This window comes from Eretmochelys imbricata, chromosome 8 (assembly GCF_965152235.1).
Source record: "Eretmochelys imbricata isolate rEreImb1 chromosome 8, rEreImb1.hap1, whole genome shotgun sequence".
NCBI classification, from domain to species: Eukaryota; Metazoa; Chordata; order Testudines; family Cheloniidae; genus Eretmochelys; species Eretmochelys imbricata.
The window spans coordinates 1,203,273-1,224,833 of NC_135579.1; the positions used below are offsets into that span (position 1 = coordinate 1,203,273).

Consider the following 21,561-nt stretch of genomic DNA (forward strand, 5'->3'; position numbering starts at 1 on the left):
GTACCCCTTCCCAGCTGAAACAGACATCAATGTTAACAAACAGCTATCCAATCACTTGGTGCCTGAGGTAGAAATAAGCAAGATAAATCAATCAACTGGACACACCAGTGAAACAGTTGCTAAACAGAAATAAATGGCATGTAAAATCCAGCATTTTGACTGGCTGAGGAGATAGCAAGCTCTCTATCTGCCCCCATCAATGGATTCTTAACAGAGGCCACAGCAACTTGGGGAACAGTGTGCCAAGCCAAAAACAACGTCTCCAATCAGAGTGCAGGTTTCTTCATTACAAAATGCACTGTAATGTTTCTGAGGTAGTTCACGCTCTTTCAGTGGCCTGGGGTAGGGTTTGAGAGTTTTCAGTCCAGACACAGCAATGCCTCTGCATCTCCACTTCCCTCTTGATCTGTACATCTCAGTTTCAGACAGCGAACTTTCAGAGAGGGAATTTTTCAACTTGAAGTACAAGGGAAACAGCACCCCACAAGATTATATACACAACATCAAATTTTAAGATACAGCATGAGATTCTGTATGCCATCCCTCAGTCACACATTAAGCTCTGTCCTGAAGCATCGGATATGTTTGAATGATACACAAAACTGCAGAACTCTTTCCTGTTGGTTGCTGTCTCCGATATATCAGTGCTCTTGGGTACGATGTCAAACTCCAGCTGGAGTGAGATTTCTGGAACTTCTACTGGAGGTCAGAGATGCTGAGCACAAGGAAGTGGGATCAGGAGTGGAAAACATGCCACAGCGTAGGAGGCTAGTTCAGGGGACAACTACACAGAATTTTTTCTAAGATGAGAATTGCTGTGTACATTCCCAGCTCAGACCCTCAGGCTGCAAGCTCCTTGGGGCAGGGGCTCAGTCTGTTTGCTAACGTGCCATACACAAAAATACTAAAAACAGGCATCTTAAGAAACAACTAAGAGGCCAAGAACGCACACTTCAGACAACATAACTTAGGGGGAAAAAACAGCAGTACAACAACTAACAGCGCGAAGGGCAATGCAGCAAACACTCCTTACAATGCTGATGTATTGTCAAGATTTTGGACTGTTAGGCCATTTAACTTTGAGAACAGTGATCTAGAGTCAGATTTTAAGAGCCAGAAGGGACTTATGACCACCTAGTCTGCATTGCTGCATAACCCAGGCCAGAAAATTTAAGTCCACCATACTTCCTTATGGGAAGACACTCAAGTTAAAGCGATTTAAACTGCATCCCTGCCACCCTATGCTGGTTGTGTTTAAAAGGAGCTTTTTAAATTGTGAGGTACCTAAAGTTACTTATATAAAAGAGAAGAATTTAGATGTGACTGCGGGCTAATCAAGATAGGTACAGCCCCAAGATAGGCAGTCCAGGGAGATAACCGGAAGGACCATGCTAGAGAAGATGCCAGAGCCTCTAGGAAAGCACAGATTTGACTTGAACCCCAGGTTTCATGGAGGGGAGTGTGGGTGTATGACATCTGAAAGAGCTAGATAGCAATGTACAAAGATCTGACAGCTGAAGGAGTTGGACAAAAATAGACAAGTAGTTCAGACCAATGCTCTTTGTGCTGCATATCAGAGTGGCTCCTGATTGCAGTCCAGACTCTGAAATCTTGTTTGTGATAGGTTAAATGTAACACGAGATGTGACAGGCATTCAGGTGCCTCAAACATCCCATGGAAGAGTACAGTTACTCTAGCAACAGTACAGTCTGTCTACTACAAAGATCCCAGGGATCACAGCATCCACCTGCACCTGACAGGGTCAGAATTTAAATGACTTAGTGTGGTCTTTATTTGAGTCACAACAGAAGACTGACACTAAACCAGGGCTCTACTGATTAGGGAAGGAGCAGATTTTTAGACCATCAGATCACTCCATTGCCTGACCATTTCTAGTCTAAAGCTGGATATTATGTGCCGTTGGCATCTTCAGTTTTACTGCTCAAGGGGCAGGGAAGACTGCTTAGTATCATTGATACCCATTACTTGTTAGTGCCATCAGTGCCTGAAAGGCGACATGCAAAGGGTTAAAATCTGGGCTTGTGCCCTTTTACGTCTCTTTAGACTAGCGAAACAGGGCCCGAAAGGGAGGTCTATTGAAAAGGATTTCCTTCTGGCTGTTTTTTATTTTCAAAATATCAGGAATGTGAAGTCTGGTTTCTCTGGTGTGAGGAGGTGCAGTGGGAGGTACAGAGGAGTTTATTGTGAGCTTTTAAAAACCTTCACTCCATCTTAACAGAGACTCTATACACAACACTGTTTATAAACAGCAGTTACCAAAAGAGAACATAATTTTAAACAGTCCACAAATCCCTCTCAATAGCTCAGCTTTCCCTCCAGTATGTGCTGGGATACAGCAAGCACACAACCTCATCAGATAGGACTGGAAAGACTACTGTCAAAACAGGCAGAACCCCTCGCAGTCCCTATGTATACATCATAGAGAGTAAGATTGGTGCAAGCTCAGCATTTTCTCCCATGGCAGGGCACCCTGAAAGGTACCTTTGGCGCACTGATTGCCACCTCTGTAGCTCCAGTTTGGGAGCAATCCACTTGCTAGAAATTCAACTTGCTCCTAAGATCCCTCGGAATCTTTATGTCTTGAAACTTTACATCTAGACAGACAATATAATTACCAACAGCTAAGGTAATACCCCAAGCAATAACAGGGGTTTATAATGGAAACACTAACCAATCCTACCTTAAAAAAAACAAAAATTGTGCAATTTGTTGTAAGTCTCATTCTGTTCCCTTCAAAAGGCTGTCAATCCCAAAGCTTTCACACCCCCACTGCAGCCGTGAGACCCTCCCACCCCATCCGTCAGCTACTTTGGTAAGCTTGGCTGCCCAGGACTCACCCATGGAGGAGGATGCAGGCGTGTCAGAGGTACGACCATAGTGTGCCATCAGCTTGAGTTTGGTCTCTTGCTTTCTGTGTTTCTTCCCTACATAATGCTGTTTTGCCATGAGCGGATTGTTGAAAGTGGCATGGCACAGGCTGCAGAACTTGTCAGGGTCAGAAGTGTTCTGGTTCTCCTCGTTGGAAGATACAGCAGAGGGAGGGAGGTCAGCCGGGGATTTCTGTGGAGGCATCGTTACTGTAAAACAAAACAGAACACCAATTACCAATATTTAGAGATGTACAAACTATGCAGCCAGAGTCAGTCTTTGGAATTTTCAGTTTGTTTCTACAGAGAAGGGCTTTTGACACAAGATTTGCTGGAGGCTTTTCATTTGGATCTGTACACATATTTTCCTTTCATATCCCATAAACAATCATCAAATGGTAAGACAAGTCAGAGTTTCCAAGTTAAATCAGAACTGCAGATCCTCCTTGGCCATATCTTAGAGCACAGCAAGCCAACAGTGACATATTTAAAGAAACTGGAAACAAATCACCTCCCACCCACAAGGATGTCGCTCACTTCCAGCAAATGGAAAAAGGGAAAGAAAAGATAAAGAACAGAGCAAAACCCTCCCATAATGTTATCACGGAGCGTGGGGGAGTCTGGGGCCTGCACCCCTCTTCCTGGGATTCACGGTGACTCTCAGCCAGCCAGTAAAACAGAAGGTTTATTGGACAATAGGAACACAGTCTAAAACAGAGACTGTGGGTACAACCAGGACCCCTCAGTCAAGTCCTTCTGGGGGGCAGGGAGCTTAGATCCCAGCCCTTGGGTTCCCTGCATCCACCACCCAGCACCAAACTGAAACCGAAACCCCCCCCAGCAGGCTCTCTCCTGCAGCATTTGTCCAGTTTCCTGGGCAGAGGTGTTACCTCCCCCTCCCGGCTCAGGTTACAGGCTCTCAGGTCTCCCATCCCCAGTGACAGGTTTCAGAGTAACAGCCCTGTTAGTCTGTATTCGGAAAAAGGAGTACTTGTGGCACCTTAGAGACTAACCAATTTATTTGAGCATGAGCTTTCGTGAGCTACAGCTCAAGTGATCACTTTAGATAAGCTATTACCAGCAGGAGAGCGGGGTGGGAGGAGGTATTTTTTCATGCTTTGTGTGTATATAATAAGATCTTCTACACTTTCCACAGTATGCATCTGATGAAGCAAGCTGTAGCTCACGAAAGCTTATGCTCAAATAAATTGGTTAGTCTCTAAGGTGCCACAAGTACTCCTTTTCTTCATCCCCAGTGAAACTCCCCTGCCACATTCCAAGGACAAACACTCCCCCGGCCCTGCTGCGTCACAACTGTACTTTCAGAGTAATTTTCTTTCAATGGTATGATATTTAAACTGTGTGTGGAGGACCTGATCCTGCACCATTAGTCAAAAGTAGCCTTGCCACCAACTTCATTGGAACAGGACTGAGCCTGATTAAGTTAATTGACAAATGCACACAGTTCCATTGCTGTATGATGAAAACACTTGCAACATACTCTTATGCCACAGTGACAGGCACCTTCAAAATATATGAGCACGCTCCCGCAGTGAGCAAGTGACCTGGTCTCCTCATGAGCACCTCTTTTTATAAAGTCTCCTTATCTGACCCAACGCAGAGGCTCCAAAGGGTAAGAATGCCAGACGGGATGCAGAAGTCTACTCTCTCTGCATGCACTGTACATGGAGAACTAGGCACTCCAGTCACTCCAAATTATAATTACTTTTCTTAAAGCAAGCTTCAGGGCAATGCAAGTCTACAGAACGGACTACCAAAAGGGGAAACAGAGTTGTTGGCATGTGTTTCACCAGGCTGCCACATGCTTCTGATTTCTAACAGCACTCATCTCACTGGGAAAGCATAGCACCCTTATGCCAATGGGTCCAGAGCTGTAGCAAGGTACTCAGCCACACTAATCTAGAAATCATGATGGGACATGAGTGGGAAGATTACCTACTTGTGCTGCTCCCTCACAGGGCACCCGTACAAGTACTGCAGACGGCCATACCTTCCATTTTGGGGGACTGCTGCTTCAGCTTCAGGTTCTTGGCATGAGTCTTGCCTAAGTAGTGAGACATGGCCACAACGGGAGAGGAAAACGTCATGTTACAGATGGGGCAGCATTTGTTCCGGTCTTCTCCACTGCTGCTCTCCTGTTCACAAGAAGGAACATTGATGTTTGAGAATCTGAAGCAACCAAACGTATTCAGCTGTCAAGGCCGAGGAATTTGGTACAGCTTCATTCCTTCCTTTGAAGAACCATGTTCTCATTTCTGACTAGTCTCACTTTCATTAGGTAGTGGCACATTTTGGCAGGCTATTATGACCCAGAGGAGTTGAGGACAAAGTAGGTGGCTGAACTGGTGTAGGTTCCCAGCCTATTCACTACAAGATATGGACTACGCAATACAAAGCATTGCAGCCAACTCTGTCAGCTATAATTCAAACCTACCTGACTAGGTTAACAGTGTCTATTTTATTCTGAACCTACCACCACACACACAGATCCTCCTTTTATACCATCCCTGAACTGTGTATTCCTTGTGGGCATATGCAAGAGGCTGGACTGGAGAAGATTTGGAATTAAAGCTGAAGTAGTGATAAAACTTGCATCTGTTACTCAAACTGCATAATCATCCTGCAGGCAGATGGCTGGAAATGCCTTAAAGGCACCACAACCACCAGCAATGGGAACTTTGAGTAACAAGAGATCATCCAAAAAAGTAAACTCCAGCAATATAATTAATTCCACAGGACATGCTCACTGACAGTAAGTTACATAGCAATTACATTTGTGACTGCTCTTAATCACCTTTCACCCTCACCTGTCCTTCCAAATGTTGCTTCATAGCAGTACTTCTATCGGGGTGGGGTGGGGTGACACATTTATTTAGATTGCAGGTGTTGCCACACACTGGCTAAGAGGTGTGCTCACTGCAGCAATGTGTAGCAACTCAAGGGCTCAGCTGTCCTCACTAACGGCTGGTCTACACTACTGCACGGGGTTGATCTAAGATACGGAACGTCAGCTATGTGACTAGCGTAGGTGAAGTCGACGTACTCAGACCTACTTACCGCGGCGTCTTCACTGCAGTAAGTCAACAGCTGATGCTCTCCCATCAACTCCGCTTGCACTCCTCGGTCTGGTGGAGTACTGGAGTCGAGGGGAGAGCGCTCAGTGGTTGATTTATTGAGTGGAGACTAGACATGATAAATCGATCCCCAATGGATTGATCGCTGCTCACCGACCAAGCAGGTAGCGTAGACAAGCCCTAAGTTACCCAATTTCAACAATCCTCTCTCTGATGTATTATTCCATATTCCACTGCACCGGTCATGGAATGTGCCTGCTAAGTCCCTGTCAACGAAGCACTCCTCAGTGCTTACAGGATGCTAGTCCTCTTCTAGAGCTCTGAGGCCCTGTAGTTTTCTACATCACCTGCTTGGTCTCCAGCTTTATCTTCTTCCCCTGACTGAACTCCTCCTCGCCGTGAATCGACATGTACCGCCGCACTTTGTTTGCGTGCTTTTTGCTCTAGCAGGGAGTGAGGAAGAAAATCGGGTTAATGGTCAACAACTTTTCTATTCAATTACATCCAAAATAAGAAACCCAGCAACATCTTGCTGCCTGCAGTACCTGGTAATGAGCAAGCTTCTGGGACTCTGAGATGAGCACTGCGCTGCACACTTTACACTGAGCGTCTGTGAAAATGTGGCTGTTCTCTCTGATCATACGATCAACTGTGAAGAACAAGACGTGGAAACGTGCTGCAGTTTACTTTCAAACAAGGCAGCTCCGAGTAAGAGACTCTGGACCCTGAAATAACACTGGGCCACGGCTACCGTCTTCAAATAGCTCTCACGTGAATGTAGTTAGGGGGCCTCGTGCCTTGGATTTTAAATCTTTAGGAGTAAATAATAAGTCTCAGCACACCCAAACCCGCACCTCCCGTGCTGCGGAAGCGGAGTAATCCCCCCCGGGCCAGTCGGGGCGCGGGACGCGGGCGCTCACGAATCGAGGAGGAAAGGCCGCCCCCAACGCCCTGCCCGCTCCCGGGACGAGCGGAGACCCCCGGCCCGTCCACACGGGCCACGCTCAAGCCACTGGCGGGCGGGCGGCCGCTGGTCCGGGGACAGCCCCTTGGCGGGCGCAGCGGGCCCCGGGGGGGGGGGGGGGCTCTGGCGGGGCCCGGGCACCGCCCCGCTGCTGCCCCCCCGCCGGCTCTGGGAGAGGCCTGGGAACTCCCGCGGGGCCCGGACCCACCTGCCTCCTTCCCCACCGGCAAGGCCGCGGCGTCCCCGTTGCTACCCGCCCCGTCCGCCATCTTCTACTGGCGCCCCGGCCGGCCCCGCCCCCAGCACGGAGCTATCGCGAGAGCTCCTTCCTCGCGGGGAGGGGGCCGCTGTTGCCGCGAGCTCCGCTCGGCTCTCCGGCGCCGGCGGAGGGCACGTGACACAGGAGGCAGTCCGGGGCCTCCATGTTGGTTGCGGGCAGAGGCGGCCCGGGCGGGGTTCCCATGGCGACGGGGCGGCCTGTCGGAGGGCCCAGCTCGAGCCTGCGAAGGGCGGCGGCGTCCGCTGGCCCCAGCAGGGAGCCGAGGCTCAGCCCGGCCGCCAGGCCCCGGCCCACGGTACCCAGGCCCGTGTGCCCAACCCATCCCGCAGGCCTGGCCCTGGCCCTGGCCCGCCGGCACCCCGGAGCTGGGCTCCGCTTGTCTGGAACCGCGCGGGGCGGGAATCCCGCCGCCCAGGGCTAATGACCCCCCACCCCCAGGGCTGGCTTCCTCCAGCGTTCGCAGGTCGCCCGTCGGCCCCCAAATCACCCCCCGGGCTTCAAAACGGAATGTGAGGGCCCGGATGCATTGCAGGGGGCCTTTGTGTGGGTCCTGAACCTCTCCGCCGCATCCACTTCTCTCTGCAAGCAGGAGGGACCGAAGATTACCTGGATAGAGCTGGGAGTCACTGGCAGCCTGCCTCCAGGAGCTGGAGCTTTGAGACAGATGTCAAATATCACAGGACTTGTGATAAAACTCTGAAAGTTGGCAACACTGAAATTCCCCAGCACAAGGGGTAATGTCAAATAAAACTCACACAGAATCCTCAAGAGAGAATCGGTCACCCAGCGGGAAAGGCTATAACATAAAGAGAAGGCAAGAGAAAGGCTATGATACAAACTTCCATAAACTAAAGAAAAAGTTACTTATACCACAGCAACCTAGGGGAGATGAGGCTTGTGTAGATCGTGCAGCCCTTTATATGACTGTCCCTCTTTTTCTAATCTGCTTTGATCAACAGTGGAAAAGTTAACTGTTGAAATTTAGAGCATCATTAGGCTTCAGAGTTAACACTACATTGGGATTAGGAGTTGTAATTCACACCTCAGAGCTATTACTTCAGGCTGGCTGTAGCCTCAGGCAGACCTTACTGCATTAGTTTTTGTTTAGGTCACATTTTCAAAATTGAAAAGGAGGACTTGTGGCACCTTAGAGACAAACCAATTTATTTGAGCATGAGCTTTCGTGAGCTACAGCTCACTTCATCGGATGCATACTGTGAAAACTGCAGAAGACATTATATACACAGAGACCATGAAACAATACCTCCTCCCATCCCACTCTCCTGCTGGTAATAGCTTATCTAAAGTGATCGCTCTCCTTTCAATGTGTATGATAATCAAGTTGGGCCATTTCCAGCACAAATCCAGGTTTTCTCACCCTCCGCCCCCCCCCCCAAACTCACTCTCCTGCTGGTAATAGCCCATCCAAAGTGACCACTCTCTTTACAATGTGTATGATAATCAAGGTGGGCCATTTCCAGCACAAATCCAGGTTTTCTCACCACCCCCCCCTCCAAAAACACACAAACTCACTCTCCTGCAGGTTTTTGGAAAAAAAGGGGGGGGGTGAGAAAACCCGGATGTGTGTATATAATGTCTTCTGCAGTGTATATAAAACTGTGTATATAATGTCTTTGCAGTTTCCACAGTATGCATCCGATGAAGTGAGCTGTAGCTCACGAAAGCTCATGCTCAAATAAATTGGTTAGTCTCTAAGGTGCCACAAGTACTCCTTTTCTTTTTGCGAATACAAGACTAACACGGCTGTTACTCTGAAACCTGTCATTTTGAAAATTAGCTTTACTACCAGACAGTCTACTGCCTTTTTTTTTAATTAAAATTTGGATTGTGGTCTGCAGGAATAATCCAACAGGAGAAAGTGATGATCTCCCATACGCCAGCCCACAGTAGACTCCAGTTCCTTCTGCTGTACCAGGAATTAATTTAAATCCACAAAAAGAAAGAACATTCAGCAATCCAAGATGGTAAAATCTGGACAGAACTCTTCCAAGACCCATACAAAGGACCTCATCCAGAAAAATTCACTCTGACAAAAACATTTGTATGACCAAAATCTACGAAGGAGGAGATGCCATTAAAATCTGTCAGACCCCACAGACTCTCCCACTACAATATAAACACAAAACTCTAGAGGAAGAAATCTTGAGGCCTGGATAATATTTCATGTATGTTTGGTTGTTTTGCAAAGCTTTAGTTTTAAACTCTTGTGCCTAGTGGAACATAAGGGAACCTATTTCTCTCACTGTTGTCTGTCCAGAGCAAGATGTTTGACTCCATCGTAAGTTGTCTCCATGATGGTTGCATCTGTTGATTGTACTGAGATAGGTTAGTCTTTGTCCTCCACGTGTTCTCCCTGCAAGTGATATCCAATCTAACATGTACCTTGTGCTTCTGTGCAGTTTGAACATTCACAATGCCACAACAGTTCAAGAATTGTAATATCGTTTGTTTAGATACTAGAATAACCTTTTTAGAATCCCTTCTCTTGTACACCTCCTTAGCTTCTCTTGCTTTATTTTCCATCTAGTGCAGTGGTTCCCAAACTGGGGTTCGAGAACCCCTGGGGGTTCACGAAATGTTACAGGGGGTTCTCGGGAAAAAAATCCCTAATGGAGGACAGAGCTCTCCATAGGGACTCTGGGCAGCATGGGGCCCGGAGCCTGGGGGACTTCCAAGAGCTAAGCAGATCAAAGCAAGCATATCTATCACGCTGAGGAGATTTAAACTTCAAGACTCCTCATATGAAATAGAAAGGGAGGTGGATATTTTTTGCTGTTTTTAAAATTAAATAGGCAGCTAGTATTGTTTTTAAATTATTATGAAGAACAAGTTTAAGCTTTGTTGTAACGTGCGCTGTTTGCCTGGACTGCTCAAGACCTGAATGCTTGTGTAGGAGGAACTCGAGTTGGCTTCTTAAATACCTTCCTGCTGTTTCATATCTGATACTCCTTGATGAAACATAGAAGCCAGAGGCGCCAATACCAGGGGGCAATGAGGGTCACGTGTTGCCCCCGTGTTGGCATGCCCCATCGTGGGTCACTCCCCTTTTTTTAAGGCAGCCCCGATGCCCCCCCCCACTTTTCTGGAGGTGCCCCCCCCAGACCCCAGGGTGCGCAGGGGCTTTGCCCCCGCACCCTTTTTTTCTACTGGTGCCACTGATAGGAGCCTTGTCTTATAACAGGCTTAATCAAAAGTGAGATCTTGGAAGAATGTTGCTGTTTTCGTAATGTAATAAAAATACTGTAATGATAAATAATAATTAATAAATAGCGTGTAATAAGCATCTCATAAAAACAAATTTTATTTTTCCAAGATCACTGCTTTTATAATTTATGCTGAGGTAAGGGAGAAAATCCCTGGAAATATTCATTTTTAGGAAGGGGTTCACAAGACTTCACATTTGAGTGAAAGGGGTTCGCGGCTTGTTAAAGTTTGGGAACCACTGATCTAGTGCCACAGGAGAACAGAAACAGAAGGAAAACAGCATCAAAGGTTGCAGGATCTTAACGATATGCCACTCTTCAATGCCCCAGAGAACTTCAGCTTTGAGAAACCTTCACAGTGGACAGCCTGGAAGCAGGATTTTGCAAGATTTCAACTGGCAAACAAGCTTTACAAAGACACCTGAGATATACAGGTATCATCCTTAATTTATGCTATGGGGAAGCAGGCAGAGGATATCTTTAAATTCTTTGACTTTTCTGAAGACAGTCACAAAGAGGACTATGAAAGGGCTCTGGCTATGTTTGATGCCTACTTTATACCCCAGAGAAATGTGGTTTATGAAAGGAGCATGTTTTTAGCAGAGAATCCAAGAATGAGGGGAAAATGTTGAATGTTTTATAAGAGCTTTGCCTACATTGGCTGAAAACTACGATTTTGGAAATTGTGAAACACAAAAATCTTTCACAGCAGCTACAGTTGAAGACAACCTTAAGTCTAGCTACACCGATAAAGACAGCTTCAGCTGTGCTATTGTCATGCTTTAATGCAGACACTACCTATGCCATTGGGAGGGGTACTCCCATCAGTGTAGGTAATCCATCTCCCTGAGAGGCAGTAACTAGTAACTGTCTGTGACCATTTCCACAGTATGCGTCCGATGAAGTGAGCTGTAGCTCATGAAAGCTTATGCTCAAATAAATTGGTTAGTCGCTAAGGTGCCACAAGTACTCCTTTTCTTTTTGTCTGTGACCATGTGACTCAGCAGGGACGGGGGAGTGTTGACCTGGGAATGTGCCCTGGGGATGGGAGACCTGAGAGCCTGTCACCTGAGCCAGGAGGGGGAGGGGGAGGTAACACCTCTGCCCAGGAATGTGAACAGAGGCTACAGGAGAGAGCCTGCTGGGGGGGTTTAGTTTTCAGTTTGGGGCTGGGTGGAGGAACGCAGGGAACCCCAGGGCTGGGGTCTAAGCTCCCTGCTCCCCCAGAAGGACTTGACTGAGGGGTGCTGGGTGTACCCACAAGCTCTGTTTTGGACTGTGTTCCTGTTGTCCAATAAACCTTCTGTTTTACTGGCTGGCTGAGAGACTCAGTGAATCCCAGGAAGAGGGGTGCAGGGCCTGGACTCCCCCACACTCCGTGACACTGTCTACAGTCGGGGTTAGGTCAGCTTAACTACAATGCTCAGGCTGTGGACTTTTCACAACCCTAAGTGACGTAACTAAGCCCACCTAATTTTTTAGTGTAGACTAGGCCTAGCTTAGAAGCTGTTATTAGAGGCAGCATGAGTGCTAAAAGTCATTGTCATAAAACCCCTGAGGCAAGGTGTAACATTACTGACATGAACTGGGACGATATAGATCATTGGTGCAACCAAGGTCCTATAGTGGCACTGAATCTTGTATAAAGGGGGTCAAATAAGGTGTCTAAGACAAGGTTATGGTTTGCTGGTTATGATGATGCTGTCTGTGTGCATGTATCATTTTTGTATTTAAAGTTATAAGTATTGGCTCTATCCTGTCTGTTTTCAAACTTGTGCTATGCTTCTGGGTGACACCCCAGACAATTTGGCATCAGCACTGCCTAGCCTGCTTGATGGCCATTAAGGATCATCAGCTATACAACTGACCCACTGAGAGAAGGCAGACACGCCTTGCAACTCAGCAAGGTATGCAGGGACATGCCTATGGACAGAACTCTAAGGTTCTTTCATGCCATGTGCTGGAATGCTTGTTCTTTGGAACAAAGAAAGAAAGACCACACGGCAAGAGACTATAAAAGGCTGCTGCGGCTTCTCCATCTTGTCTTCAATCCTGCTTCTTGCCTCTGGAGGGACTTTGCTACAATCTGAAGCTCTGAACAAAGGTCTGAGTGACCCATCCCAGCTGTGGATGTTCTCCGGAGACTTGATTTGAACCTGCAGTTTATTCCATCTCTGATACAAGCCTGAACCAAGAACTTTGTCATCCCTGTATGTCATTGATTCCATGTAACCAATTCTAGCTCTCATCTGTCTCTTTTTCCTTTTATAAATGAACCTTTAGATTTTAGATTCTAAAGGATTGGCAACAGCGTGATTGGTAGGTAAGATCTAACTTGTACATTGACCTGGGTCTGGGGCTTGGTCCTTTGGGATCTAGAGAACCTTTTTTCTTTTACTGGGGTATTAGTTTTCATAACCAGTCATCCCCATTCGTCCCCATAATGAGTGGCACTGGTGGTGATAATGGGAAACTGGAGTGTCTAAGGGAATTGCTTGTGTAACTTGTGGTTAGCCAGTGGGGGGAGACCGAAGTCCTCTCTGTCTCTCTGGTTGGGTTTGCCTTGGTATGCAAAGGAACCCCAGCCTTGGGCTATAACTGCCCTGCTTGAAGCAATTCGTCCTGAATTGGCACTCTACGTTGGGTCCCACAAAGCCAGTCTCGTTACAGTAGCATTAACAGGACACCGAACAGAAAACAAAATGTAGAATGTCATTTTAAATTGCTCAGACTTTCATACATGGAAGTCATACAGTTTTGCTAATCATTGTCCTATACCTAGCTGGGTACTTTGGGAAGTGCTTGGTTCTGATTATCCTGATAGTTTATTGATTGCTGGATAAATGTTTTATTTGCCCTCAAAAGTCTTTTTTTTTTTAAATGGGTAAGTAAAAATCTAACCCCATTGTGCCACTTTGGCACAGGAAAAAAGTGAGAAAGCACATAGATCTTCCTAGCTGATTCCCTTACTGTCATTTATAAGGCTTTACATCACTCTGGCAATGTGGAGGCCTTAAAACTTTTATAGGTTTTTATGCTCCTGGGGGAATTAATTGACTGAGAATGGGAACAGTTAACTAACAATAGAATAATTAACAATGTTACTATGCAGACAGGTTGCTACATTTCTGCCTCAGAGAATGAGATCAATTAACCATCAACAGCAACATTAACAAAATGTGTCTGGTTTTTTTTACAAATGCTATTTTCTTTAACTTAAAAACAAACAATTTGCAGTCACATGATACCAATATTTAATTAACTCTTTTTTCAGTTTTCAAGAAGTTACAGTTTACTAGGCAGGAAGGCTGCTACACTTCTGCCTCGGGGACAGAGCCTTCCTCCTGCATAACAAAAAGACCTACCCTCCTCCACTCCCCTGCAACCGCAGTATCAAGAGAGAGGGACAGAGGCTGTGTCTACATTGCCACTTTCAGCACTAAAACTGTAGTTGTTCCGGGGTGTGAAAAAACACCACCTGAGCGACAAAAGTTTGAGCGTTAAAAAGCACCAGTATAGCGCGCTCCCAGTAATAAAGCTACTACCGCTTGTTTGGGGTGGGTTTTTTTATCGCCAGGAGAGCTCTCCCCATGCGATAACGTGTGTCTACACTGCCCACCTCACAGGGCTGCTGCGGCCGTGCTGCAACGTGGGCAGTGTAGACATACCCGGAGTCTCTCTCGCTTGTTGGTCAGCCGCGACCCCCTGACGGCGATCAACGTCTCCCCCACAAGCACGCACGCTGAGCCCCCCTCCCCCGGCAGTGATTTGCGTCTCTGAAGCTGCTCCGAGCACACTGGAACAGACACACTGCCTGGGCTGCCGGAGAAGAGACGCGTGGCCCCCTGCAGATTTCTTTTGCGTTTTTCTGTGCGGGGGGCACAGAAATATTCGGGCCATATGACTTCTGTGCCTCCGCATGGGCACAGAATTCTGTCAGGAGTAAAACAGGCATACATGGTGAGGCATACAAACAGCCAGACGGAGACAGTTAGTTCATATGCTACCCTTTGGTGAACTTTTATGTAGATGTCTGACCCAGTGGATCCCTGTAAACCCCCAGGCACCCCTCTGTGCCCCCTGCCAATGGGCACTAAGGGATCTCTGGGTCACACAACTCATTAACAACACTACTTGACAATTTTCAGAGTAACAGCCGTGTTAGTCTGTATTCGCAAAAAGAAAAGGAAAGGAGTACTTGTGGCACCTTAGAGACTAACCAATTTATTTGAGCATGAGCTTTCGTGAGCTACAGCTCACTTCATCGGATGCATACCGTGGAAACTGCAGCAGACTTTATATATACACAGAGAATATGAAACAATACCTCCTCCCACCCCACTGTCCTGCTGGTAATAGCTTATCTAAAGTGATCATCAGGTTGGGCCATTTCCAGCACAAATCCAGGTTTTCTCACCCTCCACCCCTCACACAAATTCACTCTCCTGCTGGTGACAGCCCATCCAAAGTGACAACTCTTTACACAATGTGCATGATAATCAAGTTGGGCCATTTCCTGCACAAATCCAGGTTCTCTCACCCCCTCACCCCCCTCCCAAAAACCACACACACAAACTCACTATCCTGCTGGTAATAGCTCATCCAAAGTGACCATTCTCCCTACAATGTGCATGATAATCAAGGTGGGCCATTTCCAGCACAAATCCAGGTTTTCTCACATCCCCCCCACCCCCATACACACACAAACTCACTCTCCTGCTGGTAATAGCTCATCCAAACTGACCACTCTCTAAGTTTAAATCCAAGTTAAACCAGAACATCTGGGGGGGGGGGTAGGAAAAAACAAGAGGAAATAGGCTACCTTGCATAATACAGACTAACATTGCGAATACAGGCTAACACGGCTGTTACTCTGAAAAAAGAAAAGGAGTACTTGTGGCACCTTAGAGACTAACCAATTTATTTGAGCATGAGCTTTCGTGAGCTACAGCTCACAAAAGCTCATGCTCAAACAAATTGGTTAGTCTCTAAGGTGCCACAAGTACTCCTTTTCTTTCTACTTGACAATGTAATTCAACTTACTGTACTAGACGGGAGTAGTCTGGGGCCAACCATAATGGCAGGTTATACCAACTGGGGTAAAACCCACCAGAAATTCAGAACCTGGCATTCTGCAAATGAGTCCTGTTTATATGCAGGAACTTACCCAGCAATGCCTGCAAAACAGAACTTGGGCAGTTTTCTCTGTTAATTATTGTACAACAAAAAGCCACTCACTTTCTAGAATCATCTCAATTAAAGCAACACACTCTATCTGTTATAAAGCACTAACTGCACTCCCAGCCCTCAGTAATATGGACTGCAAGAGCCAGACAAACTAGTTTACTCAGAACCAAATTAATCTCTCTTTGTATGGACGCATTAAGAGACTGGGGGTGTTCCGTGTGCAGTTCTCATCACTCCATCTCAAAAAAGATATATTGGCATTGGAGAAAGTACAGAGAAGGGCAACAAAAATGAGCAGGAGTCTGGAATAGCATCCATACAAGGAAAGTTTGAAAACACTGGGACTGTTCAATATGTAAAAAAAGAGATGACTAAGGGGGGATATGATGACAGAGGTCTACAATATCATGGCTGGTGTGGAGAAAGTGACTAGGGAAGTGTTATTTACCTCTTCACATAACACAAGAACCAGGGATCATCCTAGGGTATTAAGAGGCAGCAGGTTTAAAACAAACCTAAGGAAGCATTGCTTCACCCAACACACAGTGAACCTGTGGAACTCCTTGCCACAGGATGTTGTGACAGCCAAAAGTATAACTGGGTTCAAAAAAGAACCAGACAAGTTCCTGGAGGACAGGTCCACCAATGGTGCTCGCCCCGATGGTCAGGGAGGCAGCCCCCCTGCTCTGGGTGTCCCGAGCCTCGGGCGGCCAGAAGCTGGGACTGGACGACCAGGGATGGATCACGCCATAAATCGCCCTGTCCTGCTCATCCCCTCACCCGCACCTGGCAGCGGCCCCGGGCTAGACGGGCCCTGGGCCTGACCCATGGTGCCCCTCGTAAGGCTGTGACGGGCTTGCCCCGGGCCGCAGCGCTGCCAAGCTGTCCCCATAGCCACGGTGGGTCCGGACAGTGGGCGCGGCCATCTCCCAGGACCCTGTCTGGGGGCGAGGGGCGGTGCTGGGAAACCAACCCACGAACCGGGGAGGAGGGAAAGGGCCAACTCCTGGCAAACGGCTCCTCTCTGCCCGGAGGCAAGATGGCGGCACAGGCCTCACCCGGGGTCACATGGGAAAGGGCCACCGCGTGATCCCAACGGGAGGACACCACCGCCATGTTGAAGGAGGGCAGAGGGCAGTGAGGCCGCCGCCGCCAGCTTGAGTGTGGGCAGCGGGCCCGCTGATCGCGGCGGGCGAGTCGCTTCGGGCCGCGGGAGGGAGAGGAGACGCCGCCCTCGCGCTGCCAAGCGGGCCGGGAGTGGGAGGGGCTCCGGCCTGCGGGAGCCACTGGGCCCGGTGAGTAACGTGCCCCGCCCCGCTGGGTGCCCCTCCCCGCCTGACCCCCCCCCCGCCCCGCTGGGTGCCCCTGCCCCTCCCCGCCTGACCCCCCCGCCCCTGGGTGCCCCTCCCCTCCCCGCCTGACCCCCCCCCCACTCCGCTGGGTGCCCCTCCCCCTCCCCCTCCCGGCCTGACCACCCCCGCCGCTCTGGGTGCCCCTGATCCCCCCACTCCGCTGAGTGCCCCTCCCCTCCGCTCCCCGCCTGACCCCCCACCCCCACTCTGCTGGGTGCCTCTCCCCTCCCCCTCCAGGCCTGACCACCCCCACCCCGCTGGGTGCCCCTCCCCGCCTGACCCCCCCCACTCCGCTGGGTGCCCCTGCCCCTCCCCCTCCCGGCCTGACCACCCCCGCCCCTCTGGGTGCCTCTGATCCCCCCACTCCGCTGAGTGCCCCTCCCCTCCGCTCCCCGCCTGACCCCCCACCCCCACTCTGCTGGGTGCCTCTCCCCTCCCCCTCCAGGCCTGACCGCCCCCACCCCGCTGGGTGCCCCTCCCCGCCTGACCCCCCCACACTCTGCTGGGTGCCCCTGCCCCTCCCCCTCCAGGCCTGACCGCCCCCTCCCCGCTGGGTGCCACTGCCCTTCCCCCTCCCCGCCTGACCGCCCCTGCCCCGCTGGGTGCCCCTCCCCCTCCTAGCCTGCGTGCCCCCCCCAGCCTGCCCCGGAGGGTGCCCCAAACCACTCCCCCCACGTTACCAGGGGGAGGAAGGGTCATAGCAAGAGACTGTAAGACCCTGTTCGGGGATGGAGCTCTTTGGGGTTAGCTGGGTCTCCGGGCCAGCCTTGTCTGATACCCCTAGCCCAGCCCTCTGGGAACCTGCTTGGTTTTATGTGAACACTTAGGCCCCTGTCCTGCAGGAGAGCCTGGGCCAGCGAGTCTCTACCAGAGCACAGGGTCCTCCCCACAGAGAGCTCCTGGCAGGATCAGGGCCTTAAAGAAGTGCTGTCTAGTGGGTAAGTGACAGGCCTGGGACTCCGGGCTCCTGGGTTCTAGTCCTGCCTCTGTGACTGACCTGCTGCGGGCGATGCTGGCCTTCTTGGCCCCATCTCCCGAGATGCGGTGGGCAGTTCCCACTGGCTTCAGTGGAACCGGTGTGTGCTCAGCACTGCAGGAAATCAGGCCTCTCCCTGGGACTCATCAAGCGGTGGAATTAAATAATGGCTGCAAAGAGCCCCAAGACCTCTGGGCAGAAGAGGCTAGAGAAGGGCCTCATGTGGAATTAGCCCGTGTGGTGGTTAGTCCATGGTGCTGATTGTGAGCAACGTGTATCATTCCTGAAGGAAGGGAGCGTTTATAAAGCAGCAGCCCGTGTCTCAGACCTCTCAGAAACTTATCTGTGGATGGGAGTCATTCATTTTTGGCCTCATTTTTCAAGCATTTTTAAGTTGTCACAACTTGGCAGGTGTGTAGCTGCAGTATCAAGATTTAGAATTATCCTGTCATTAATTGTTTTCTGATTCATCAAAATGATAGATGGGGAGAGAGAGAGTGACAAATAGTCACCAGTTGGGGATCTTCAAGGGTTCCCCTAAAAATGTTATGGGTGGAAAGAAGCATGTGTGAGTTATCTCATTACTGGGTCACCTTTGCTGCTGGAACATTTAGAAGAAGATGTTCTTAGCATCCAAAGATAAACAAGTGGGTGACTGGAAAGCTAGATGCGAGCCACTTTGCACAAGTCTTGGTAAGTAATTCATTCAAGCAAATAGCAGTACCTCAGTTACCAGCAGTTGTCCCCTCTGAGAGATCACTGATACATGCTTCCTTTTTTGCCTTGTTCACTTAGTTGTGTTTTGTACAGACGCTCTCTCTGCCCCCTCAGCCCCTTTATTTTCAGCCCTGTGGTGGGAGTTGTGTGGGTAAAGCTCTGTGCATCTATTTTGGCGAATGTCAGGGATAAGTAAATCGTCAGACTGCCAGCTGATGCTTCTAAGTGATCCCTTATCTAATGTGGTGCAGCATGCAGAAGGTGCCTTACACAATCGGAAGAGAGTTAGGGACCAGTGTGGACGTTTGCCTTGTTTCCCTGGTAAATCTAGGTTTACAATCAGATTCCCCAAATACACAGTTGAAAGGATTCAGACAACAGTGACCAAAGGTCTGTTTGCTGCTGCTTCTGTCCATCATCCCAAAGGGCTTGCTCTGTGCATATCTTTCCTCTGATAAGGCTCCTCCCCCACTATAATGGAATCTCAGAAGTTCTGTATGAGGGTAGTTGCCTGCATCCACGTGTGTGTCTGGTGCAGGGGAGGGAACAGAAGAGCAGAAAGAAGGGAAAGGATAAGAAGGAATCTCCAGCCATGCCCACATGTAGCTCAGCTGGAGCAGGACAGCTTTGTCTTTCAAGAGCTAACACCCTTCCACATGCTGCAGGATCTTGTTGGGAGCCCTGTTTTATTTCTCAGTAGCAGACAAACAGGAATTTATTGATTGTGCCTTGACAGTTGCAGTCACTTTTAAAATGAATGCATAGAATCGATACGGCACTTTTCGTCTTCGAAGGGTTTCCCAAACCTTATTCCTAGATTGGAAGGCCAGGAGGGACCATTGCGATCATTTCACAGAACTGTAGAATTGTAGGACTGGAAGGGACCTCAAGAGGCCATCGGGTCCAGTCCCCTGTACTCATGGCAGGACCAAGTATTGTCTACCAGTGTTTCTCAAATGCAGCCACTAGGCCATTTTCTTGCAGCCACAGCCTCCTGGGCGGGGGGCACAAAGCAGTGTCCCCTCTCCCAGGGCCTCCAGCAGCGGTTGGGCCCTGCCCCCCTCCAGAGACACAAACACTGGCGGTGCAGACAGCTGGTGGATTTCTCACTTTCCCAGGGGCAGGGGAGGCAGGCTTTAGCTACAGGGCTTCGGGCTCCATCCACACAGTGGCAGGCTCTGGTTCCAGGCTCCAGCCTCAGGCTCGCCACCCCTGCCATTGTCCCTGTGTCCCGCTGCCTCCCTGCCCACCTCCCCATCCAGGGCTTAATTTGTCCCAGTGCTTGCAAGGGCTGAGTAAATCTGCTGTGAAAAGTGATATTAGCAAACATATAGATATCACTTTTCACAGCAGAAGACTTACCAGCTAGCAAGTATTAGAAGGAAAAAAAGTGCAACCAAAAAAGCAAAAGAAACAACAACAAAAAGACAAGAACATGCAAAGCGCCTTATTTCTGTTTCTGTTCTGTTTTGGTCCAGTAAAGAATAGAGTCAACTGTAAATTATTTTTACTACTGAGTCTAAAAAAACCCTACATAAATAAATTACAGTGGTTTGGACATGTTTTTGTGCATATTTATTTGTTTTTCTTAAAGTTAATCAAGTATTTTAGGAAAAATTGTCAGCACGGCCATCAGCAACAGTTGGTGGCCACACTCTGAGGCCACCAAAAATTTTGTTGTAAGAACCCCTAGTCTAGAGCAGTGGTTTTCAAACTTTTTTCTGGGGACCTAGTTGAAGAAAATTGTTGATGCCCGCGACCCAACCACGGGGTTGGGGGTTCAGGAAAGGGTTCCGGGTTGGTGGGGGCCCAGGGCTGGGGCAGGGGATTGCGGTGTGGGGTTGGGCGCGGGCATACCTCCCGTGGCTCCTGGTCAGTGGCACAGCTGGGATGCAGAGACAGGCTTCCCACCTGTCCTGGCACCATGGGCCATGCTGCGCCCCAGAAGCATCCAGCAGCAGGTCCGGCTCCCAGGCGGAGGCGTGCAATTGGCTCCGCATGGCTCTTGCCCACAGGCACCGCCCCCCCACCCAGTTCCCATTGGCTGGGAACCAGCCAATGGGCGTGTGGAGCCGGTGCTCGGGGTGGGGGCAGCGTGCAGAGCCCCGTGGCTCCTCTGCCTAGAAGCTGGCCCGGTCAGCGGTGCTGACCAGAGCTGCTAGGGTCCCTGGGAGCTGAGCAAGGCAACACAATGCCTTACATGCTGCGACCCAGTACTGGGTCATGATCCGAACTTTGAAAAACACTGGTCTAGACCATCCCTGACAGTTGTTTGTCTGAACTGCTCTCAAAAATCTCCAAAGATGGAGATTCCACAACCTCCCTAGGCAATTTATTCCAGTGCGTAACCACCCTGACAGTTAGGAAGTTTTTCCTAATGTCCAATCTAAACTGCCCTTGCTGCAATTGAAGCTCATTGCTGCTTGTCCTGTCCTCAGAGGTTAACGAAAACAATTTTTCTCCCTCCTCCTTATAACAACCTTTTATGCACTTGAAAACTGTTAACACTCATGTTCCCCCCTCAGTCTTCTCTTCTTTAGTGTGACCTCCTCCTGTATAATAGAGGCTCTAGAACTGCCCCAAATAATTCTAGAGCAAATCTTGTGGGAAAACATCCAGTCTTGATTTAAAAATTGTTAGTGATGGAGAATCCACCATGACCCTGTGTAAACTGTTCCAATGGTTAATTACCCTCCTTGTTAAAAACGTGCACTTTATTTCTAATATGAATTTATGTAGTTTCCCCCTCCAGCCATTGGGTCATGTTATAGCTTTCAGTGCCAATTTGAAGAGCCCATTGTCAAATACTGTAAGGCAGGTTTTCTAATCCTTTAATCACGCTCATGGCACTTCTCTAAACCTTCTGCAATGTGTCAGC

General features: G+C 49.0%; 2 protein-coding genes across 7 annotated transcripts in view; one reads left to right on the plus strand and one right to left on the minus strand.

The window, feature by feature from the left end:
• FGFR4 (fibroblast growth factor receptor 4) overlaps nucleotides 1–7,228 on the minus strand; it is a 53,690-nt gene extending 46,462 nt beyond the window's left edge. Inside the window, 5 exon segments of the mRNA XM_077823758.1 lie at nucleotides 2,859–3,098; nucleotides 4,900–5,044; nucleotides 6,331–6,426; nucleotides 6,529–6,632; nucleotides 7,156–7,228. Of these exon segments, the coding sequence (XP_077679884.1) occupies nucleotides 2,859–3,098; nucleotides 4,900–5,044; nucleotides 6,331–6,426; nucleotides 6,529–6,632; nucleotides 7,156–7,216 (646 nt within the window). The 5' untranslated portion in view covers nucleotides 7,217–7,228.
• A 9,545-nt stretch (nucleotides 7,229–16,773) lies between these two features.
• UIMC1 (ubiquitin interaction motif containing 1) overlaps nucleotides 16,774–21,561 on the plus strand; it is a 57,538-nt gene continuing 52,750 nt past the window's right edge. For all 6 annotated transcript variants that reach the window (XR_013346795.1, XR_013346796.1, XR_013346797.1 and 3 more), the window contains exon 1: nucleotides 16,774–16,933. The gene's annotated coding sequence lies outside the window, so the exon portion shown is untranslated. The remainder of the gene's footprint in view (nucleotides 16,934–21,561) is intronic.